General features: G+C 34.5%; 1 protein-coding gene across 1 annotated transcript; it reads left to right on the top strand.

Annotated features, from left to right (window-relative positions):
• The first annotated feature begins 249 nt into the window (after positions 1-249).
• Positions 250-3,171, top strand: LOC111893926 (methyl-CpG-binding domain-containing protein 5). The gene is made up of 3 exons (XM_023890002.3): positions 250-650; positions 2,187-2,303; positions 2,677-3,171. Exons 1-3 carry the CDS (start codon positions 351-353, stop codon positions 2,896-2,898), a joined length of 639 nt encoding a protein of 212 aa, XP_023745770.1. The 5' UTR covers positions 250-350; the 3' UTR covers positions 2,899-3,171.
• The last annotated feature ends 16,548 nt before the right edge of the window (positions 3,172-19,719 follow it).

Genomic DNA, 19,719 nt, shown 5'->3' with positions numbered 1-19,719 from the left:
AATTGGGAGAGACTAATAGAATGTCACCTGTAAAATTGTACTTATTTATTAGATAAGAGGATTTTTAGATTTAGAAAAAAGCTGAGTAGATATGTGATAACATATAACTATCTATATTAAAAAATTTTAAAAATTAATTTTTATAATGATATCGAAACAAAACATTAATTTAAATAAAATCAAAATAATGATATTGAAACAAAACTTTAATTTAAATAAAATTATTAAAATACTTATTAACCCGAGCAGGGAGGGCAGACCATCCCCCACATTCCCCTCTCCAGTCTCCACCCAGTTCCTCCCCTCCTCTCCAGCCCTCGATATTCACACCTCTAAAGCTTGGTCACACCATGCCTAATTCAGAATCGCTTGCCGCCGACGGCGACCAAGCAACGCCGATTACAATCCCGTCGGAGTCCGAAGATCAGGTTGTTACACCAGACCCACTTCTGGGATCCGGATCATTCATAGATCCGAACAACGGAGGAGACCAGAATCAGAAGCAGAATGCCTCCAAGGAAACAGAGAACGCATCAGCAAACCCTGACTCCATTCATCTGAAATATACCCGGCCTTCATGGCTGCCGGAAAATTTTGAAATGATACTGCGAAAACGTACTTCTGGTGCCACCGAGGGCACCGTTGACAGGGTCGGTAATCAATTTATTTTCTCGTATACACAACTTTCATTTTTAGATGCTTAATTTTAGAATCGTTTAATGTTAACCCTATATATTCATACAACATTCCTATAATGTATTCTAGTTCTTCATATGCTAGCTGTAGTTAGTTTAAGATTGATTTTTGGAAGGCTGTTTAAGTTGTTTAGATAATGTATAAAGGGAGAGGAGGGCAAATTTGAAAGAGAATTAGTATTTGCCCAACGAAGTTCGATATTCAGTTGAGATTATGAAGTATAAAATCATAAACTAAATACCCTTTAAGATGCTATTTTCATGGTGCAAATTACTATGATTTGGTTGGATTTTTACTAGTTAGTTAGGAATATATGAGGAGGACAAGTGTTAAACAAAAGATTTACCTTGTAATCAACTCAATAAGTGATATCTTATATAAATCTTTCACTTATATAATTCCACATTTATCTTAATAATCTGTTTTCTTATAGTATCTTGTTATGTGTTTCTTGCAAATCTGATTATTCTGAACCCCCTAAATAATGAAAAAGTATATACGTATTGATGTTAAGTGCATATATCATACTTATAAAGATAGGGCTAAATGCAAGAAGTTGTAATCTAGTTTTAACTTGTTTATGTATTAAAGCATCCTAGGTCCATTTCTTTTTATTGCAATATTATACTTACAATTTTTTTCTTATTAAGGCATTGCACTTTAACAAATTTAGACAGTTATAGCATTGTAGTTATGATCTTTTACTTATAAAGACATTATAGTTTGAAAAATCCATCTAATTATGGCAATGAAAATTACATGTAATAGAATGACACTGCTATAGTTGGATGGAGTGTTTAAAGACAATGTTTTTATAGGAAGAAATGCAATTATATTGCTATAATAAACAAATCAATGAAAGTACTTTGCTACTTTAATTTATTTGCTTAAAGAATTGTACTATAATTGCTACATTATTCCACCAATCTTCTTCTTATTAAGGCATTGTACTTTGAAAATCTATCTGGTTACAAGTACCAACATATTTTTTCTTATCAGGACATTAGACTTTGAAAAATCTATCTAATTATAGCAAATGAAAATTATTTGTTTCCGGATGAAATTGCAGAAATACAATGTTAGAACAAGAAATGAAAATATGATGATGCTATAATAAAAAACTCCCTGAAAGTACCACTTTAATTGTTTCGTTTATTAGAACATTCTATTTTAATTTCTTTTGTTACAACATTATACTTCCATTCTTTCTATTACAATAGTGTACTTTAAACATTCTATCTGGTTATAGCGATGTCTGTCTAAATATAAATAGTTTTCATTTCTTTCTATTACATCAGTGTACTTTAAAACTATTTGTATTTAGACAACATTGCTATAACCAGATAGAATGTTTAAAGTACACTACTGTAAATACGTAATAGAAAGAAATAGAACTATAATACTAAAAAACTTATAACAAACAAATCAACAAAAGTACATTGTTATTTTTTAACATCCAACAATATATTTTTCATGTGAACTTCTTTCAGTACTATATCGCACCATCGGGCCAACGTTTGCGCTCCAAAAACGAAGTCCTCACCTTTCTTGAAACTGGGGCCAAGCGAAAGAAGACAACTCCAAGTACTCCAAATTCCGATGATGCGGTAAAACCTAATGACCACATTATTTCGTTTTTCATTTTTCACTTTTCATATCTTTAATATTTATGTTTGGCAGACATGCTGAAAAGCTAGTTGTCAGATGAAAAGCTAGTTACCAACTTATAATCTAGCCGACAAAAAATGTCGTTTGGTAAAAAGTAGCTAATAAGCCCGATGGAAGATATAAAATGACATAAAAAGACATTTAGAAAAAAATGTTTTTTTAAAAGTTAGCTTATCAGCTATTTTTTGATTCGCCAAACACGACAATTTTAATAAGTTCAAAAAATAAGTTATCTTATCAGCCAGTTGTGGTGCGCCAAACACGATCTGTGTATTTGTATATTAAATGATAAATGATATTGTTTGTTTTAAGGCATCCGAGGGTTCGGCGCCTCGTAGTAAAAAGAAGACAAGTGCAAGGAAAAAAGTTCATGCTGCTTTCAGTTTTGATTTCCGGAATCCTCCGGAAAAAGTTAGTTGGTGTTTGACATATGCGACGGAGGATGTTTGGTCTCCTAGGATTGGTGATTGGGAACTACCGCTTGCCACTAAGCAAGAGTGGGCCTCCGTTTTCAATCATGTATGCCAAAGTTAAGTGGATGGAATGTGGTGTTGGTAGTGTTGTAGGTAATATAGACTTAGTGAAACGGGTAATATGGTTTGTAATTTTTTGTTATTTTTGTTTTTTGGATGGATAATGGAAGGATTTAGAGTAATGTTGTTGGATATAGCCTATGTGTTTGGCTATTTGATGTTTTTTGGGAGGTGGTTGGGTTTTCTTAAAGTTGAGTTTTATGGTGAAAAAGGAGGCGGGGAGTAAAAATTCTAAAACTTAGAAAGGTATCCACATGCATGGATCATTTATATCCGATATTAGCTTACTTGTCCTACATATAAGCAAAGAAACTAACTCATCAAATGTTACACAACAACTAGGTTGCATATTATCAAAATATGTGAAAACCAAATGTGTCCCTCAATCAATACGATGATGTAACAGGTTTGTTGGAAACATGTTTTTCAACAAGTAGGTTGAGGGTTCAAAGTCGTTTGATGGACAAATGATATAAAATTAGGAGTTGGTTTAATGGGTGTTCGAGTAGTTTTAATTTTTTTTTATATATATATATATATATATATATATATATATATATATATATATATATATATATATATATATATATTAAAAAAAAATTAAAACTACTCGAACACCTATATATATATATATATATATATATATATATATATATATATATATATATATATATATATATATATATATATATATATATATATATATATATATATATATATGTAAGTTGGTTGTCATTGTGGATTGGAAATAAAATATATTGTTTAATAATTGATAAGAATAATAAAGTATAGTGTTTATGATGATATATATTTTGGAACTGATTCGTACATAACAATTTTTCTCGATACATAACAATTTGTGTTTTAAAATATTGTATTGTAAACTTTATTAAGCATAAATTTATAAAGCATAAATTATTGTATATTGAGAAAAACTGTTATATACGAATCACTTTCCTATATATTTTCCCCATTGATAACTTTATTAATTGGCAATATACATAAACATTATAACAAAAGTATAGGGTAAATACAAAAGAGACCATGGGCCCGAAAATTATACGAAGATAGAATACACTAACAGATAAAAATTTGTCAAACAAAGCCAAGGGTGCCTTTTCGTAAAGATTCAGCAAACTGGATTGATATGGTGTTGTTGTATGTGCTTGTTCACAACGTTTTTCATGACAATCAACAATGCTCTTCCAATAAGTCCGTGAAAATCCAGTAATATTAGTATTTATTGCAAAAATTTAGTATATATATTCGAATCAGTTTATTTGTAGATAATATAGGTTCAAGCAACTGTCTATATAAAATTGTTTTTTTTATAGAATATTACCCAGAATATTTTGTAATGATTCTTAATATTTTGGAGATTTTATGTGGTTGTTATTACATATGGGTACTTATGTTAATATTCAAGTCTTTAATGCAGTAGGCATAGAATAATCAATGGTGGTGTGTGTGGAATTAGCTGTTAGGTTTTGTGGAGTTTGGTCAATGAATAACGCGTTTTCATAATTTAGTTTGCTCATGTGGATGGGTGTCTAGATTATTTAACGCTTAATAGTTTAATAATGATGCACTCACACTCTTTTTAATATACTCTGTATAGGGATGGATTGAAAATGTTTATACAATTTTGTTTTATGTAATGTTCATAAATAAATACTTAATATAATATAATTAATCAATTCCTCTTTTCAACTTATCTAGATGTGAATATTTCAAATGTTATTTATTCCTATAAATAGAAAGACTTGTTTGGTAAATTTCAAAAAGGTGACTATTCATAAGACTTTGACTGAGTGGAACTTTACAGGACCAAATATTACGTTTATAATGCGTATTACTATATTTATATTTGGTAGAGTAAGTTGCATAAATCATCCCTCAGTTTTGTATCAAAGGGTAATAGTTTTGAAATTTATTTATCAAAATGGGGTGGTTTGAAACATATTTTATATACAGGGAATTTTTATCTACACCTTAGTCTATTTTCAAGATACAACCTTATCTAGAGTTTGGTTACTTTTTATTTGGAGTCAACTTGTCTTTTTATATTTTTTTTATAACTTTTAATTGGCACCACTATACAATAATTAGGCTAGAATATAGTAATAGATTAAGATGTATTTAACAACAAATTTTGCTATGGATCTTCGGTTTAGCAGAGAAGAAATGACCCGGAGATGGGAAGTTTTAATTTTCTTTTAGTATTAGTTAGGTCTTAAATAAATTACCGTTTATTAGTATATATTTTCTAAAATGTACTATTTTGGTCAATATTTTTTTGGAGTAAGTTATAATTTTAGTCCTTATGGTTGGAATCTTTATGTATTTTTTGTCATAGTCTTCAAAATTTTGCATGGATGGTCATCATCAGTGGCCGTCCTACAGTGGGGCAGCTGCTCCCACAACAAAAAAAAAATTAATTAAAAAGTAATTCTTTTTAAAAAAATATTATATTTTAATCCTTCAAAATTATATGTTTTGACTTTAGAAAAATATTTGCATCCATAAAACATTATAAAAAAATATTTGTCCCCTTTTTAGAAAATTCTTGGGTCCGTCCCTGGTCATCATGATTGACAAATATTGAGCTTTTGGTGATTGATGCTATTACAATCTAGCTTCTTCTTCTTCTTCTTCTTCTTTTTTTTTTTTTTTAAAATACATGAAATATTATTTTACGATCACCATCGTTAAAAACTAAATTATCCCAATGGTATATTATTCCATTTTTTTGAATCTAACGTGGTCTCTAAAATAAATACTTATATACTTATCCATCTATCTTGATGGCTTTTTCGTATAATACAATTAGAATTTTGACTAAAAAAATCAAATCAACCAATTCAGGTTTTTTCTTGGTAAAAGTCATAATGTTTGTTTCCTTGTGGTCTTTTTTCTTCATTTTTCGGGTTTTATATGTGTTTTTAATGAATCATTAGGATATATTTAGCAAAAGACTATTTGTTCGCTAAAAATGATGCAAAAATAATTTAACACATGTTTTTATTATTTTACTATTCAATGAAAGTTTTAACTTACATTACTAGTTAATTTTTGACAAACTACATAAATGTTTCTATGGTTTACCAAAAGTCATTAATTTAATCATTGTTAATTTTTTTGATAAACATGGTCTTGTGGTTTAATAAACTTTTACTGTTGGTCCTGATCCATATAAAAAGACTTCTTTATCCTTTTTATTTTCTTTTTCAATTATTTTTGTTTAAATGCTATATACAAAAAAATAAATAAATAAATAAATAAATAAAAACATTCCACCCATACCCGATACCCTCACCCCTCCCCCCTATCTCTCTCTCTCTCTCTCTCTCTCTCTATATATATATATATATATATATATATATATATATATATATATATATATATATATATATATATATATATATATCCCGCATCTTCATCTCCACTGTTTCTTCTCAATCGAAGATTTTTGGAGAATTAATCACAAAAGCTAGTGGAGAAATTCCAATCATGGTCGGAGACATCATAGATGGACATGAAAATAATGGTAACAATAATAAATTAGTGGCCAGAAGCAAGGAATAAACCACATCATATATTAGGGTGGATATGAGCTCAGTAATCTTGGCATTACCAGGACCAAGAAACGATGATGGATGTATTGGGTTAGTTTGGGAAATCTTGTAAGAACTTCATCTAATTTCCTCAAGGCAAGAATCGACCAAATAAGAATGATGCTTGTTGAAGGAGAAGCTAGATGATAGAAACAAACATCTTGAGCATCATCAGTCTTTCTCGGATCTTCATCTCAACAAAGAACTCGACATGAACATCATCATCATTTACTTCATCTTTTTCATATCATGCTTTAATATTTTCCATACCTACTTTAATATGCCCTCATCTCAACAAAGAACTCGACATGAACATCATCATCATTTACTTCATCTTTGTCATATCATGCTTTAATATCGTCTATACCTACTTTAATATCCTCAATGAATCCATTATTTGCATCAAAATCTTCAATTGTATCTTCTTTTCCTTTAAAAAACATAGGAATAAGGGTTTCAATAAATAAATTATACTTGTGAATATGGTTGCTATCACAAAAAGAAGTTGATCTAGAGCTCTCTTAGGACTCAAAAAGGAAAACACCAAGGAAACCACCTTCGCCATTGAACCAAACCCGTCACCTCTACTGCCCTTCTCTAATATTGGGTGAGTTGTCGTCACCATCAAATCATAAATGAAATTAGATTACCTCTACGAGATGGGGAATTTCAACACGATACTTAACTATGAAGGAAAATATATGGAAGATGAAATCAGAACTTCACCGGAGTTGGTTTCCTGTTGCGTTCATCTCACCTCATCCTTCACTGTCGAATACCTTTTAACCTTTTCTCAATTTGAAGATCATTCACAACCATTTCTGATTTGCTCATAGATATTGAACCTATTTCACCCAATTTTACATTCTTCTTGTATGAAATTAGTTGGCAGGGTGTCGATTTCTGGATTTATGTATGTATTTTTTGGTTCAATTTCTGAAACTTATGTCATTTTCTAGTGAAGTTCTAGCCATTAAAGACCTCACCCACCAACTAGAATGGGTTGGTTATAAATTGGGTAACATTACAGAATCGAAAGAAGTGGCCAAAGATGTGATAACTAAGGTTGTACTTGATCAGGTTAGTGAAAATGCATTCGGGAAATGTGGGAAATTGTTCATCTTAATGCATTTGTCTAATAAACATCAACATCCATAGGAAGATCTTGATTTACCAACAAGACAATATAGGATGGATGGAGGGAAGCAATGGTATTGGTTGTTTAGGAGCGACAATTTAGGGATAAATTAGTGTGGTCGATGGGGAAAGAATCAAAATATGGGTGTGAGCCAGAGAGGGAACATGAAGAAAGAAGTGGGGGTGAGGGCTTTTTATTATATAATTAAATTAAGTTTAAGAAAAAGATAAAAACAAATTAAGAAAGGGTAAAGAAGTCATTTCAATTAGATCAAATACTATTGGTGTAAGTTTTAGAAACCACAAGGACTATTCATGAAAGTTTAGAAACCATAATGACCATTTTGTTGGATTAAGGTGTCTAAGGTCTTAACTAAATTGGTATAATCTTAGTGAATAAAAGTAAAGACCTTTTTCGGTTTCCATCATAACCAGAAAATAGTTTGGATTGGTATTAAGAGAGAGATAGAATGATTTTTTTAAATATATTATATGACTAGTATACTAATTAGAAATAGTTAACAGTTAATTAAGAATTAATCAAAATTAACTGGAAATTAATTTTTGATTAATTAAAATTTATTAAGGGTGCAAGGGTTGAATTGTAATTGTTCAACTATTTCACAAGAGAGGCAATTATAGAACCTCCCTTAGTTGGACGACTTTGAGAGGTTCCATGTATATTCTAGAAGCCTCCAATATTAGATAAGGAAACATATTTGAATAAAGATAAAATACTATTATTTATTATTCAAATCAGGGTTTCTAGCAGCTATAAATAGGGACATACCCTAGACAAAATCAACACTATACACATCCCATAAAGAATTATGTTTTCTTCTCCTCCTTTCTCCTAAATTTCAATCCTAGGATTTTCTAGGGTTTGGGTGTGAACCATTTGAGATATTCACATTATTGATGCTGAATTTCCAAGGAAGAATTCAAGAGGATTGTTTGCATTATTCAAAATTTGAAAACATTATGTATTCTAGTTATGTAATTTTCAATTTTCATAGGTTAGAACTTTGTTTCATTAGTATGCTGATAATACTTAAAAAAACCATAGTGTTCTAGGTTGCATGTACCCATAATTTGATTATGTTTCCTGTAGCGCCCTAAACATTATAAGTGGAAATTTTTTTTCTTTTAAATCAACCAAAACAACTATTCATTCAGTTTGAAATTCCATCAAAGTATGAGAACATGTCATATAATTTTCAAAGTACAAAAAAAAGAATCAAATCACACGAAACACTGATGGATGCGGTACAATCACGTCGAACTCTTCCCCTTGGAACCAGAAGTATCTGAAACCATAAACATAAAACCGTAAGCACAAAGCTTAGTGAGTTTCTCAAAATACCGCATACCATACATAAGCTCGGGCCCCGCCCAACATATATAACGGGCCCCGCCCAACAAATGAGACAAACCCAACCCAATATACAGATAAAATGGTCTAGCCCATCATAAAAATAAATGTCCCAACCCATCATACATATTCAAGGTCACAAAGACAGCTAGGATAAAACCTAAAACAATCAAATATGCTGACATTGTTGCCTTCGATCCATGAGTACAATAAAGAGACTCACCTCAATCGGTCAACGAATAAATCTCACACATGAGCTGTTGGTGCTGAAGTCTCTCCCACTGAACATATCCGAAACCAAACCCTAATTAGCAATTAGGTTAAATCCCCAATCTAGTAAGTCTAAATACCATAATAGGTCCTTATTTAGGCAAAAGACCATTTTTCCCCTCTAAGTCCTTAACCCACACAGTTGACCAAAAGTCAACGATCAAACCCTCCTTCCTTGACTCTCACTTCGTGGCTAACTAAAGGTCACATCATGAAAAACTAATTCCCCTCGATCCTAACTCAGTCACGGGTTAACTTAGATCGGCCTCAACCCTAATGATCTGAATCACTATCACCTTGTGACAATGTCAGGCCAAAACAATCGGGCACTTCCTTCTGATGGGTTTGAGCCATAAGAACTTTCCTGTGTGCACATGCAAACCCTAATGCTTGGATCTAGGTTTCTCTAATTGAACATGCAATGTATCCAAGACTTTGATTGAAACATATAATGTAAACATTCAATTCATAACATATGAAATCAGATCTAAAGGAATACCTTGAGTTGCTTGCTTGAATCTTCTTGTCTTTGGAGCTTAGAGTCACAATTGTCACTCCTCTAATGGCTTACAAACACCAACTAGCAAGAGGATGATAAGATAGAGAGAGGAGGGTGAGAAAATCGGCCTAGGGTTACTCCAATAACAAAGGTGCCGATTTCCTCAACCCTATGGGTCTATTTATACTAGTGAGCTCCTAGGGTTTCACCCTAAAACCCTAATTAGATAACTTAGGCCCTAAAAAATCCAATGATCCCTATAGGCTAGGCCTTAGACGATTTCTAGGATCTTCCAAACCCTAAAATCGTCCTCCCCTTCATCCATAAAGATTCATAGCCCAAAATACAACTATCACACAATTGACAGTTTATGCCCCTTTATTCAATTAACCTCTTTAAGTCACCAAATTAATTCCTAATTAATTTATTACTTATATTAATCAAATAACAATATTATTATTCCTTATATTATTCTCATAATATATTAATAATATTTCTTCTCTCATTACAAATCATCCTGTCAAGTTGCTATGGTGAAGACAACCCAAAAGGATCATGCACAACCGGGTCAAATACTTGCCAAATATAGTTACAGCCTTAGACACTATTCCAACAGTCTCCCACTTGGATAAGTCTAGTAACTATATACACAAGCATAATCCGATTAGCAATCGTAGCTCTCAAAGATGCTGTTAAACTTTGATCCTATCAGTCCTGTCCTTTAGATAAGGGATCGTATAGTGCTCTGTTCAGACATCATGCAGACATAATCATAGTCCAACGTTTAGTTTCTCGATCTTAGATTTATTCGACATAGAACTTAATCGAACACATCAATTTAGTTCTAACCGGGCCCGGCACATAAGTCAAATCAAATCATCGAGCGGCCGAGATATCGCTTTTACCCTCTTAGGATAAAAGTAACAGATAAACTTCGACTTATATGCATTTACTTATTCACCAATCAATTATACACAAAAATGCGTTTTATAACATCAATTTACTGATGCGATTTCGCATTATCAATGTACAACCAATTAACAAATAACAAACCATATATCTAGGTTTTAAGACCATATGATATTATCATCTTGCGATCACTTACAATATATATATATATATATATATATATATATATATATATATATATATATATATATATATATATATACCTTAAGGTGATTCCAGCAAGCGCGGGTTTGTTCCAATGCTCAAAACTAGTTCATAAGCACTCATGAACATTGTAGCAAACCTTTGCTATGTCTAATACCATTTAGACAATCTACATACCAATTCATGACAATCTTCTTTCATATCTACTTCCAACATATGAACGATTGTGGACCATTTGAATAATTCGATTATTCTTAATAACTCAATTATTCAGGAAGTCAAAACATGCAAAGTGAAACAATAGTTAAACAATCAACATAAGACAATAACTTTACTTATAAATAATACTCATTTATTTAATCATCAAATGTCAATTACATTTATCTATTACAAGTTTCTAAAACTATCTAATCTAAACTAATATCATCCTTCAGCCCAATACTCCTAGCATGCTGCAAATGCTTAACCCTACTCAGTCCCTTCGTAAGCGGATCTGCTGGGTTATCTTCTGATGATATCCTCTTAACCACGAGGTGTCCTTATTCTATTCGATGTCTAATAAAGTGATATTTTCTGTCGATATGTCGAGATCTACCATGATCCCTTGGTTCCTTGGTCAAGGCAACCACTCATTCATTATCACATAAAATTTCCACAGGCTCCTTTATGGCAGGCACAACTCCAAGATCACAAATGAAGTTCTTCAACCATATTGCCTCCTTCGACGCTTCGCTTGCTGCAGTGTACTCTGATTCGCACGTTGAATCAGCTACGGTTTCCTGCTTGGAACTTTTCCAAGTTAACGCTCCTCTATTAAGGGTAAAGACCCAGCCCGACTGCGAACGGTAGTTGTCCCTATCGGTCTGGAAGCTGGCGTCACTATACCCTCGCACCTTTAAGTCATCACTCCCCCCGAGGACTAAAAACCATTCCTTGGTCCTCCGAAGGTACTTAAGGATATTCTTGACCGCAATCCAATGGGCTCTGCCAGGGTTCCCTTGATATCTACTGACCATGCTCAAAGCAAAGGCTACATCAGGGCGAGTACAAGTCATAGCATACATGATTGAGCCAACTGCGGAAGTGTAAGGTACTCGGCTCATTTCTGCTATCTTGGCTTCGGTACTCGGACTTTGAGTCTTACTCAACTTGGCATTACTTTGTATCGGCAATTCTCCCTTCTTCGAATTTTCCATACTAAAATGTTTCAGTACTTTATCTAAGTAAGTGTTCTGATTAAGTCCTAGTAGTCTCTTACTTCGTTCTCTCACTATCCTTATTCCTAAAATATAGGAAGCCACTCCGAGGTCCTTCATAGCGAAGCACTTCCCGAGCCAGGACTTAACCTCCTACAATGTCGGGACGTTGTTTCCTATGAGTAGTATGTCATCGACATACAAAACGAGGAAGCTAACTATACTCCCACTGGCTTTGACATATACACATGATTCATCTTCGCTTCGTACAAATCCAAACTCTTTGACTTTCTCACCGAAGCAAAGATTCCATCTGCGAGATGCTTGCTTAAGCCCATAAATGGACTTCTCAAGCTTGCACACTCTATTTGGATGCTTCGTATCGACAAAACCCTCTGGCTGAGCCATGTAAACATCCTCAGCCAACTTCCCATTAAGGAAAGCGGTCTTGACATCCATCTGCCATATCTCATAATCATGAAATGCAACAATGGCCAGCATCACTCTAATAGACTTTATTTTCGCAACTGGTGAGAAGGTCTCATCATAGTCAGCTCCGGGAGTTTGAGTAAAGCCCTTCGCAACCAATCGCGCTTTATATGTGTGTACATTTCCATCCACGCCGGCCTTCTTCTTGAAGATCCATTTGCACCCAACGGTCTTACGTCCGGGCACATTATCAACCAAATTCCAAACTTGGTTATCATGCATGGATTGAATCTCGCTGTCCATTGCCTCTTTCCATTTCGCAGACTCCGGGCCTGCCATGGCTTCCTTATAGCTATTATGTTCATCTAGATTTATTAGTGTACTATCACTAATATATGTTCCCCCTTCGGTAGTAATATGAAAACCATAAAACTGGGGTTGAAATCTAACTCTTTTGGAACGTCTAAGAGGTAAGGACTCGTCAATTGGTTCAACCGGAGTTTCCTCCTCAGGTTGAGCGCCAGCGGCAGAGGTTCCTTCATCACTCGATTCTTGAATCTATTCAAGCTCGATTTGCCTCCCACTGTCTCCTTGGCTTATGAGTTCTCGCTCTCGGAAAACCCCTCTGCTCGCAACAAAGACAACATTGTCATTCGGTCTATAGAAGAGATATCCAAAGGATTTCTGTGGGTAACCGATGAAAATACATCGCTCACTACGAGGTTCGAGCTTGTCGTGAGTATCTCGTCTTACGAAAGCCTCGCAACCCCAAACCTTGATATGTGCCAACGAGGGAGCTTTCCTTGTCCATATCTCGTGAGGTGTTTTGGAAACCTTCTTTGTAGGGACTCGGTTAAGGATATGGGCGACAGTCTCTAAGGCATACCCCCAGAATGAGATAGGTAGTGAAGCACGACTCATCATAGAACGAACCATCTCTAACAAGGTTCGATTACGCCTTTCTGCCACACCATTCAACTGCGGTGTCCTAGGTGGCGTCAATTGCGAAATTATTCCGCATTCTTTGAGATAGTCGTGGAATTCAAGACTTAGGTACTCTCCTCCTCGATCGGATCGAAGCATCTTGATTTTCCTGCCCAATTGATTCTCCACTTCATGTTTGAATTCTTTGAACTTTTCAAACGTTTCTGACTTGTGCTTGATTAAGTAAATATACCCATATCTACTATAATCATCGATGAAAGTCACATAGAAGCGGTTTTCATCCTTTGTGGTGGATCTAAAGGGTCCACATACATCGGTATGTATGAGATCCAATAAACCCTCACCCCTCTCACAAGTACCAGTGAAGGGTGACTTGGTCATCTTTCCAAGCAAACAACACTCACACGTGTCATCTTCCCTAAGGTCGAATGACTCCAACACTGTAAGTCCCTAATTTGCCTGTGTATCAGTCAGATCCGTTTGATGGTGCGGAATCCCAATCAAACAGATGATGTAAGATCAAAAATAGAAGAGAACGAGAAGAAGAATAATATGAATCTAGAATGTATTGATAATATGAATTAAGTTCCTTACACAAGATTCACCCACACAAACACACACTCTTCTCTCTGGCCGTAAACTCCTTCTAGTTCATCAATCTCTACTCCTCACCCTAACACCTCTATTTATACAAGGGAACATGGGATGGAAACAAATGGGCCGTAAATGAGTTTACGGCCGTAAGGTGTTTACGGCCGTAAACTCAGCCGTAAACTAGGCCATAAATTCATAAATATTACAGAGAAATACAATTGCCTAGAAAAGTAAAGTATAAGCCATATTTTGACCCAACAATCTCCCCCTTGGTTTATAGCTTTCTTTTCTTAATGACCCAACAAGCTCCCCCTAAAAGGTAGCTGGCTCTTCTTGTCAATCTTCAATGGGAACTTGGCTTCAGCAATAATCTTCAAATTCTTCACGACTTCAAGATGAACTTGATGAATCTTCAATGAATGACTTCATCTTGAGTAGTTGGGCTTTTCTTCAGAATTTGGCATTGAACGCACGTTGGGTGAGGAGGCTTGACATACTGATTCTTGAAAGATAATACTTTCAGCTTGAGAATCTTCAGAGAGAACATCAGAGAGAACAAATCTTCTAGATCATTTCACCAGGTACAACGATAGCAGCAGAATGCTTGAGAAGACTTCAATGCAATCCGTCACATAATCTTCAGGTTCAGCTTCACCTTGCTTCTGGGGTTGAAAGATTGAATGTTGAAAGAATAATCTTCATTTCTTGATCCTTCAAATGCGAATTCTTCAATGCTCACGGATGAGGCTTTAGCTCAGAAATCTTCAACACAAACTCAATGAGTCTTATCTATACCTGAAATCACTATTCAAGACAAAAACAAAACTAAAAGAAAACTTAGCACACAAATTAAAATAGAAACAAAAATATTTTTGGATTTTTGATTTTTCTGAACAAGAAATAAAACAGAAATAACACTATTTTTGGATTTTTAATTTCTTTGATTTTTCTTTGATTTTTGAATTTTTTTTAATTCTCCCCTAATATTTAAATTAACAAAAATAAAAATGATATCTAACTTTAAGAGTGATTTGGGATCAAAGTTTTTAGACAACCTTTATCCACTTGTCGGTACCTTTCATATTCACATCTTTGTCTGGTCGATCGTTAGTATTGTTGTCCACTTAAACACGAAAAATTGTGACTTATTTAGGACATACTATTTGTTACAAGACAAGGTGAACTTAAGTTCCTAAAAATTATATATGATCCTAATTCCTTAGATACTATATCTTAAGGACCATTCGTCTGACGACGACCAGGGATATTGTTGTCCACCTAAATCGAGCAGCGAGATCTACAGACAATCTGTATGAGTTCAATTTTAAGTGTACTGGAACGTGTTTCCCGCTTCCTGATATGCCCCAGCCATCAAGAACTTCCAGAGTACTCCTTACACCGGGTGAGCAGACAACCATTCAGAGAGAGGAGAGATTCAGAATTCTATTGCTAACTACTTCAGAGGGGTTGATAAGAAGAAGGTTACATATGCTGTGTACTAGGTCGGATTAGATGTCGCGCAAAGGAGACAATATATGGCTAACAGAAGAGAAGTATTTCACACATATATTCCACACACATATATATATCCTGCAGAGAAATAGAGTCGCATATGTTGTGTACCAGGTCAGATTGGAAGTTGAGTTCGAAGCAACAGACTCAGAGCTCAAAGAGACATTTGTTTGTTCAGAAGAACTCTCCTTGTTCTCATCCTCTGCTACTTTACCTGCACATGTAACAGAAACATCAATATTTTCAACATTAATAACTCCTCCTGACACAAATCCAGCTAGTTTTCTGTATTTAAGATGTGCCTCCCTGTCAATTTCTTCTTGTTTCATAGGGATGGATGTGTAGTTATGATTGTAAGGAGGAGGTACACTATCATACCCTAGACCCTTGTTTTGATTCCTTTTAAACTGCATGCTTTGGTCTATCATATCTGCAACCACCTCACTTGAGAAATCATATTTTCTAACATCAAGTTTGGCGGTTTCAAACTTTCGTTTGAAAGATTCAACTTCAGCCACAAGCTCAGCATTTTGTTTGACTATATAATCATAGTTTTCATATTTGTTACTGTAGTCTTCCTGAAGTTTCCTAAAGTCCATGGTTTTAGCTTCTAACTCAGCCTTAAGGGGTTTCTGTCCTTTCCTGAGTTGATATCCTTCATATCTCAGGTCCTCAACTTCTCTTTTAAATAAATCAATTTGATCTCGAAGAAACTTAATCGTATCTTCACATGATTGAGAACATGAAACTTCACATGAATGAGAACATGACACTTCATTGACCGGAAGGTTTACATAACTCTTTAAAGCGTCAAGCTCTTCAATTACTTCAGCAATACTAAGACGATTGAGATCTTTTGTCTTCTTGATGACAGCTACTTTCATATCCCACGATTTCGGAAGTGAATTTAGCAGCTTTTTATTTATCTCTGATTTGGACAAGAAGATCCCGGTTATATTCATCTCAGTAGTGAGTGTAGTAAATCTCTACAATTGAGTTTCGAGGGTTTCTCCAAGGATATAATCGAAAATGTTGAAATTTTGTCTTAAGATATCCTGACGACTCTCTTTCATTTTTTCAACTCCCTCGTAGATCTTAAAATCAATTAAAAAAAAACTAGAAGCTAAAATAAAATATAAAAGTCAAAATAAAAAAAATTAAACTCAAAAGTCAAACATGAAAAAGTCAACCTTGAAAGTCAAACTTGAAAAGTCAAACTTGAAAAGTCAAACTTAAAAGCTAAATTTAAAAGTTAAACGAAAAAGTCAAAGTTTAAAATCAAAGGTCAATCCTGAAAATCAAAATTTAAAGTCAAAAGTTAAAAATAAAAATAAAAAATAAAAACAATTTTATTATTATTATTATTTAATTAATTAATTTATTTATTATTTTAATTTCTTTTATTTTGGATGAAAAAGGAATTTAAAAATAAAAGAAATTTAGTTTTTGGGCAGAAAGTGTAAATAATGCGAAACTTGCTGCGACTGGGAGAGGTTAAGTTTAATATTTCGGGGAATTGAAACAAAAGTTCAGTTGGTCGAGTTGGCTAAGCACGCTTGGTTTGTGAGCAAGAGGTCGTGGGTTTGATCCCCGCCTCCCCTTAACTTCGCGTCCTTTATTTTGCTGAAGTGCCAATGCAAGCCGGCTGCTGAGCCGAGATCCACCGAGCCGATCTGCCGAGCCGAGCCGCAAACTCCGAGCCACAAGCTCTAGAACCCTAGCCGCAAATACGAACTCCGCCGCCGGCCGTGAACAGCTTCCGGCCGTAAACTCCGGCCTTGAACTGTTTCCGGCAGTAAGCTCCGGCCGAAAACCCTTCAACGATTACGTGAAAAACAACGATTTTTCGACTTTGAAGCTCCAAAACTCGATCAAAAAACTTTTTTTATGAAAAAAACACGAAGAACAAACCCCCCTTAATTTTGCGAGACCTATCCAAAAACGCACAAATATTTAAAAAATAAGATCAAATAATGCTCCAAAATAGAGTTTACAGCCCAAGAATCTAGACTTCACGGTTGAAGAATTTGACTAGTTTGCGGCCGTGAACTCAGTGTTTACGGCCGTAAGCTTGGACCGAGAACACAGAAACTTCGATTTTAGGATGAAACAATAAATCATTTTGACTGATACAACTTGGCTCTGATACCAATTGTAAGTCCATAATTTGCCTGTGTATCATTCAGATCCGTTTGATGGTGCGGAATCTCAATCAAACAGATGATGTAAGATCAAAAATAGAAAAGAAGGAAAAGAAGAATAATATGAATCTTGTGTGTATTGATAATATGAATTAAGTTCCTTACACAAGATTCACCCACACAAACACACACTCTTCTCTCTGGCCGTAAACTCCTTCTAGTTCATCAATCTCTTCTCCTCACCCTAACACCTCTATTTATACAAGGGAACATGGGCCGGAAACAAATGGGCCGTAAATGAGTTTATGGCCGTAAGGTGTTTACGGCCGTAAACTCAGCCGTAAACTAGGCCATAAATTCATAAATATTACAGAGAAATACAATTGCCTAGAAAAGTAAAGTATAAACCATATTTTGACCCAACAATCTCCCCCTTGGTTTATAGCTTTCTTTTCTTAATGACCCAACAAGCTCTCCCTAAAAGGTAGCTGGCTCTTCTTGTCAATCTTCAATGGGAACTTGGCTTCAGCAATAATCTTCAAATTCTTCACGACTTCAAGATGAACTTGATGAATCTTCAATGAATGACTTCATCTTGAGTAGTTGGGCTTTTCTTCAGAATTTGGCATTGAACGCACGTTGGGTGAGGAGGCTTGACATACTAATTCTTGAAAGATGATACTTTCAGCTTGAGAATCTTCAGAGAGAACATCAGAGAGAACAAATCTTCTAGATCATTTCAGCAGGTACAACGATAGCAGTAGACTGATTGAGAAGACTTCAATGCAATCCGTCACATAATCTTTAGTTTCAGCTTCACCTTGCTTCTGGGGTTGAAAGATTGAATGTTGAAAGAATAATCTTCATTTCTTGATCCTTCGAATGCGACTTCTTCGATGCTCACGGACGAGGCTTTAGCTCAGAAATCTTCAACACAAACTCAATGAGTCTTATCTATACCTGAAATCACTATTCAAGACAAAAACAAAACTAAAAGAAAACTTAGCACACAAATTAAAATAGAAACAAAAATATTTTTGGATTTTTGATTTTTCTGAACAAGAAATAAAACAGAAATAACACTATTTTTGGATTTTTAATTTCTTTGATTTTTCTTTGATTTTTGAATTTTTTTTAATTCTCCCCTAATATTTAAATTAACAAAAATAAAAATGATATCTAACTTTAAGAGTGATTTGGGATCAAAGTTTTTAGACAACCTTTATCCAGTTGTCGGTACCTTTCATATTCACATCTTTGCCTGGTCGATCGTCAGTATTGTTGTCCACTTAAACACGAAAAATTGTGACTTATTTAGGACATACTATTTGTTACAAGACAAGGTGAACTTAAGTTCCTAAAAATTATATCTGATCCTAATTCCTTAGATACTATATCTTAAGGACCATTCGTCTGACGACGACCAGGGATATTGTTGTCCACCTAAATCGAGCAGCGAGATCTACAGACAATCTGTATGAGTTCAATTTTAAGTGTACTGGAACGTGTTTCCCGCTTCTTGATATGTCCCAGCCATCAAGAACTTCCAGAGTACTCCTTACACCGGGTGAGCAGACAACCATTCAGAGAGAGGAGAGATTCAGAATTCTATTGCTAACTACTTCAGAGGGGTTGAGAAGAAGAAGGTTACATATGCTGTGTACCAGGTCGGATTAGATGTCGCGCAAAGGAGACAGCATATGGCTAACAGAAGAGAAGTATTTCACACATATATTCCACACACATATATATATCCTGCAGAGAAATAGAGTCGCATATGTTGTGTACCAGGTCAGATTGGAAGTCACGCAAAGGAGACAACATATGACTAACAGACGGAAAGAAAGAAAATGATATTCTACAGACCTAATTTATCGGAATTTACCAGTCGCCCCATCCAACCAGAATTAAGGACATAATCCGCACATCGAGGAAAAGTTAAGCCACGGTTCCAAGTACGGGTTCAATTAATGTGACGAGTAGATTCTGATGTTTATCTC

The sequence above is a fragment of the Lactuca sativa genome, chromosome 3 (genome assembly GCF_002870075.4).
Source record: "Lactuca sativa cultivar Salinas chromosome 3, Lsat_Salinas_v11, whole genome shotgun sequence".
In the NCBI taxonomy this organism is placed as follows: domain Eukaryota; kingdom Viridiplantae; phylum Streptophyta; class Magnoliopsida; order Asterales; family Asteraceae; genus Lactuca; species Lactuca sativa.
The sequence above is the reverse complement of the archived record's forward strand: the minus strand, read 5'-3'. Positions and strand labels throughout refer to the sequence as shown.

Bases quoted from the DNA above. Each gene is read 5' to 3' on its own strand.
- LOC111893926 (XM_023890002.3), top strand. From the start codon at position 351: ATGCCTAATTCAGAATCGCTTGCCGCCGACGGCGACCAAGCAACGCCG. The intron at 651-2,186 runs GTCGGTAATCAA...AACTTCTTTCAG, and splicing joins CCGAGGGCACCGTTGACAGG to TACTATATCGCACCATCGGG. The intron at 2,304-2,676 runs GTAAAACCTAAT...GTTTGTTTTAAG, and splicing joins CTCCAAATTCCGATGATGCG to GCATCCGAGGGTTCGGCGCC.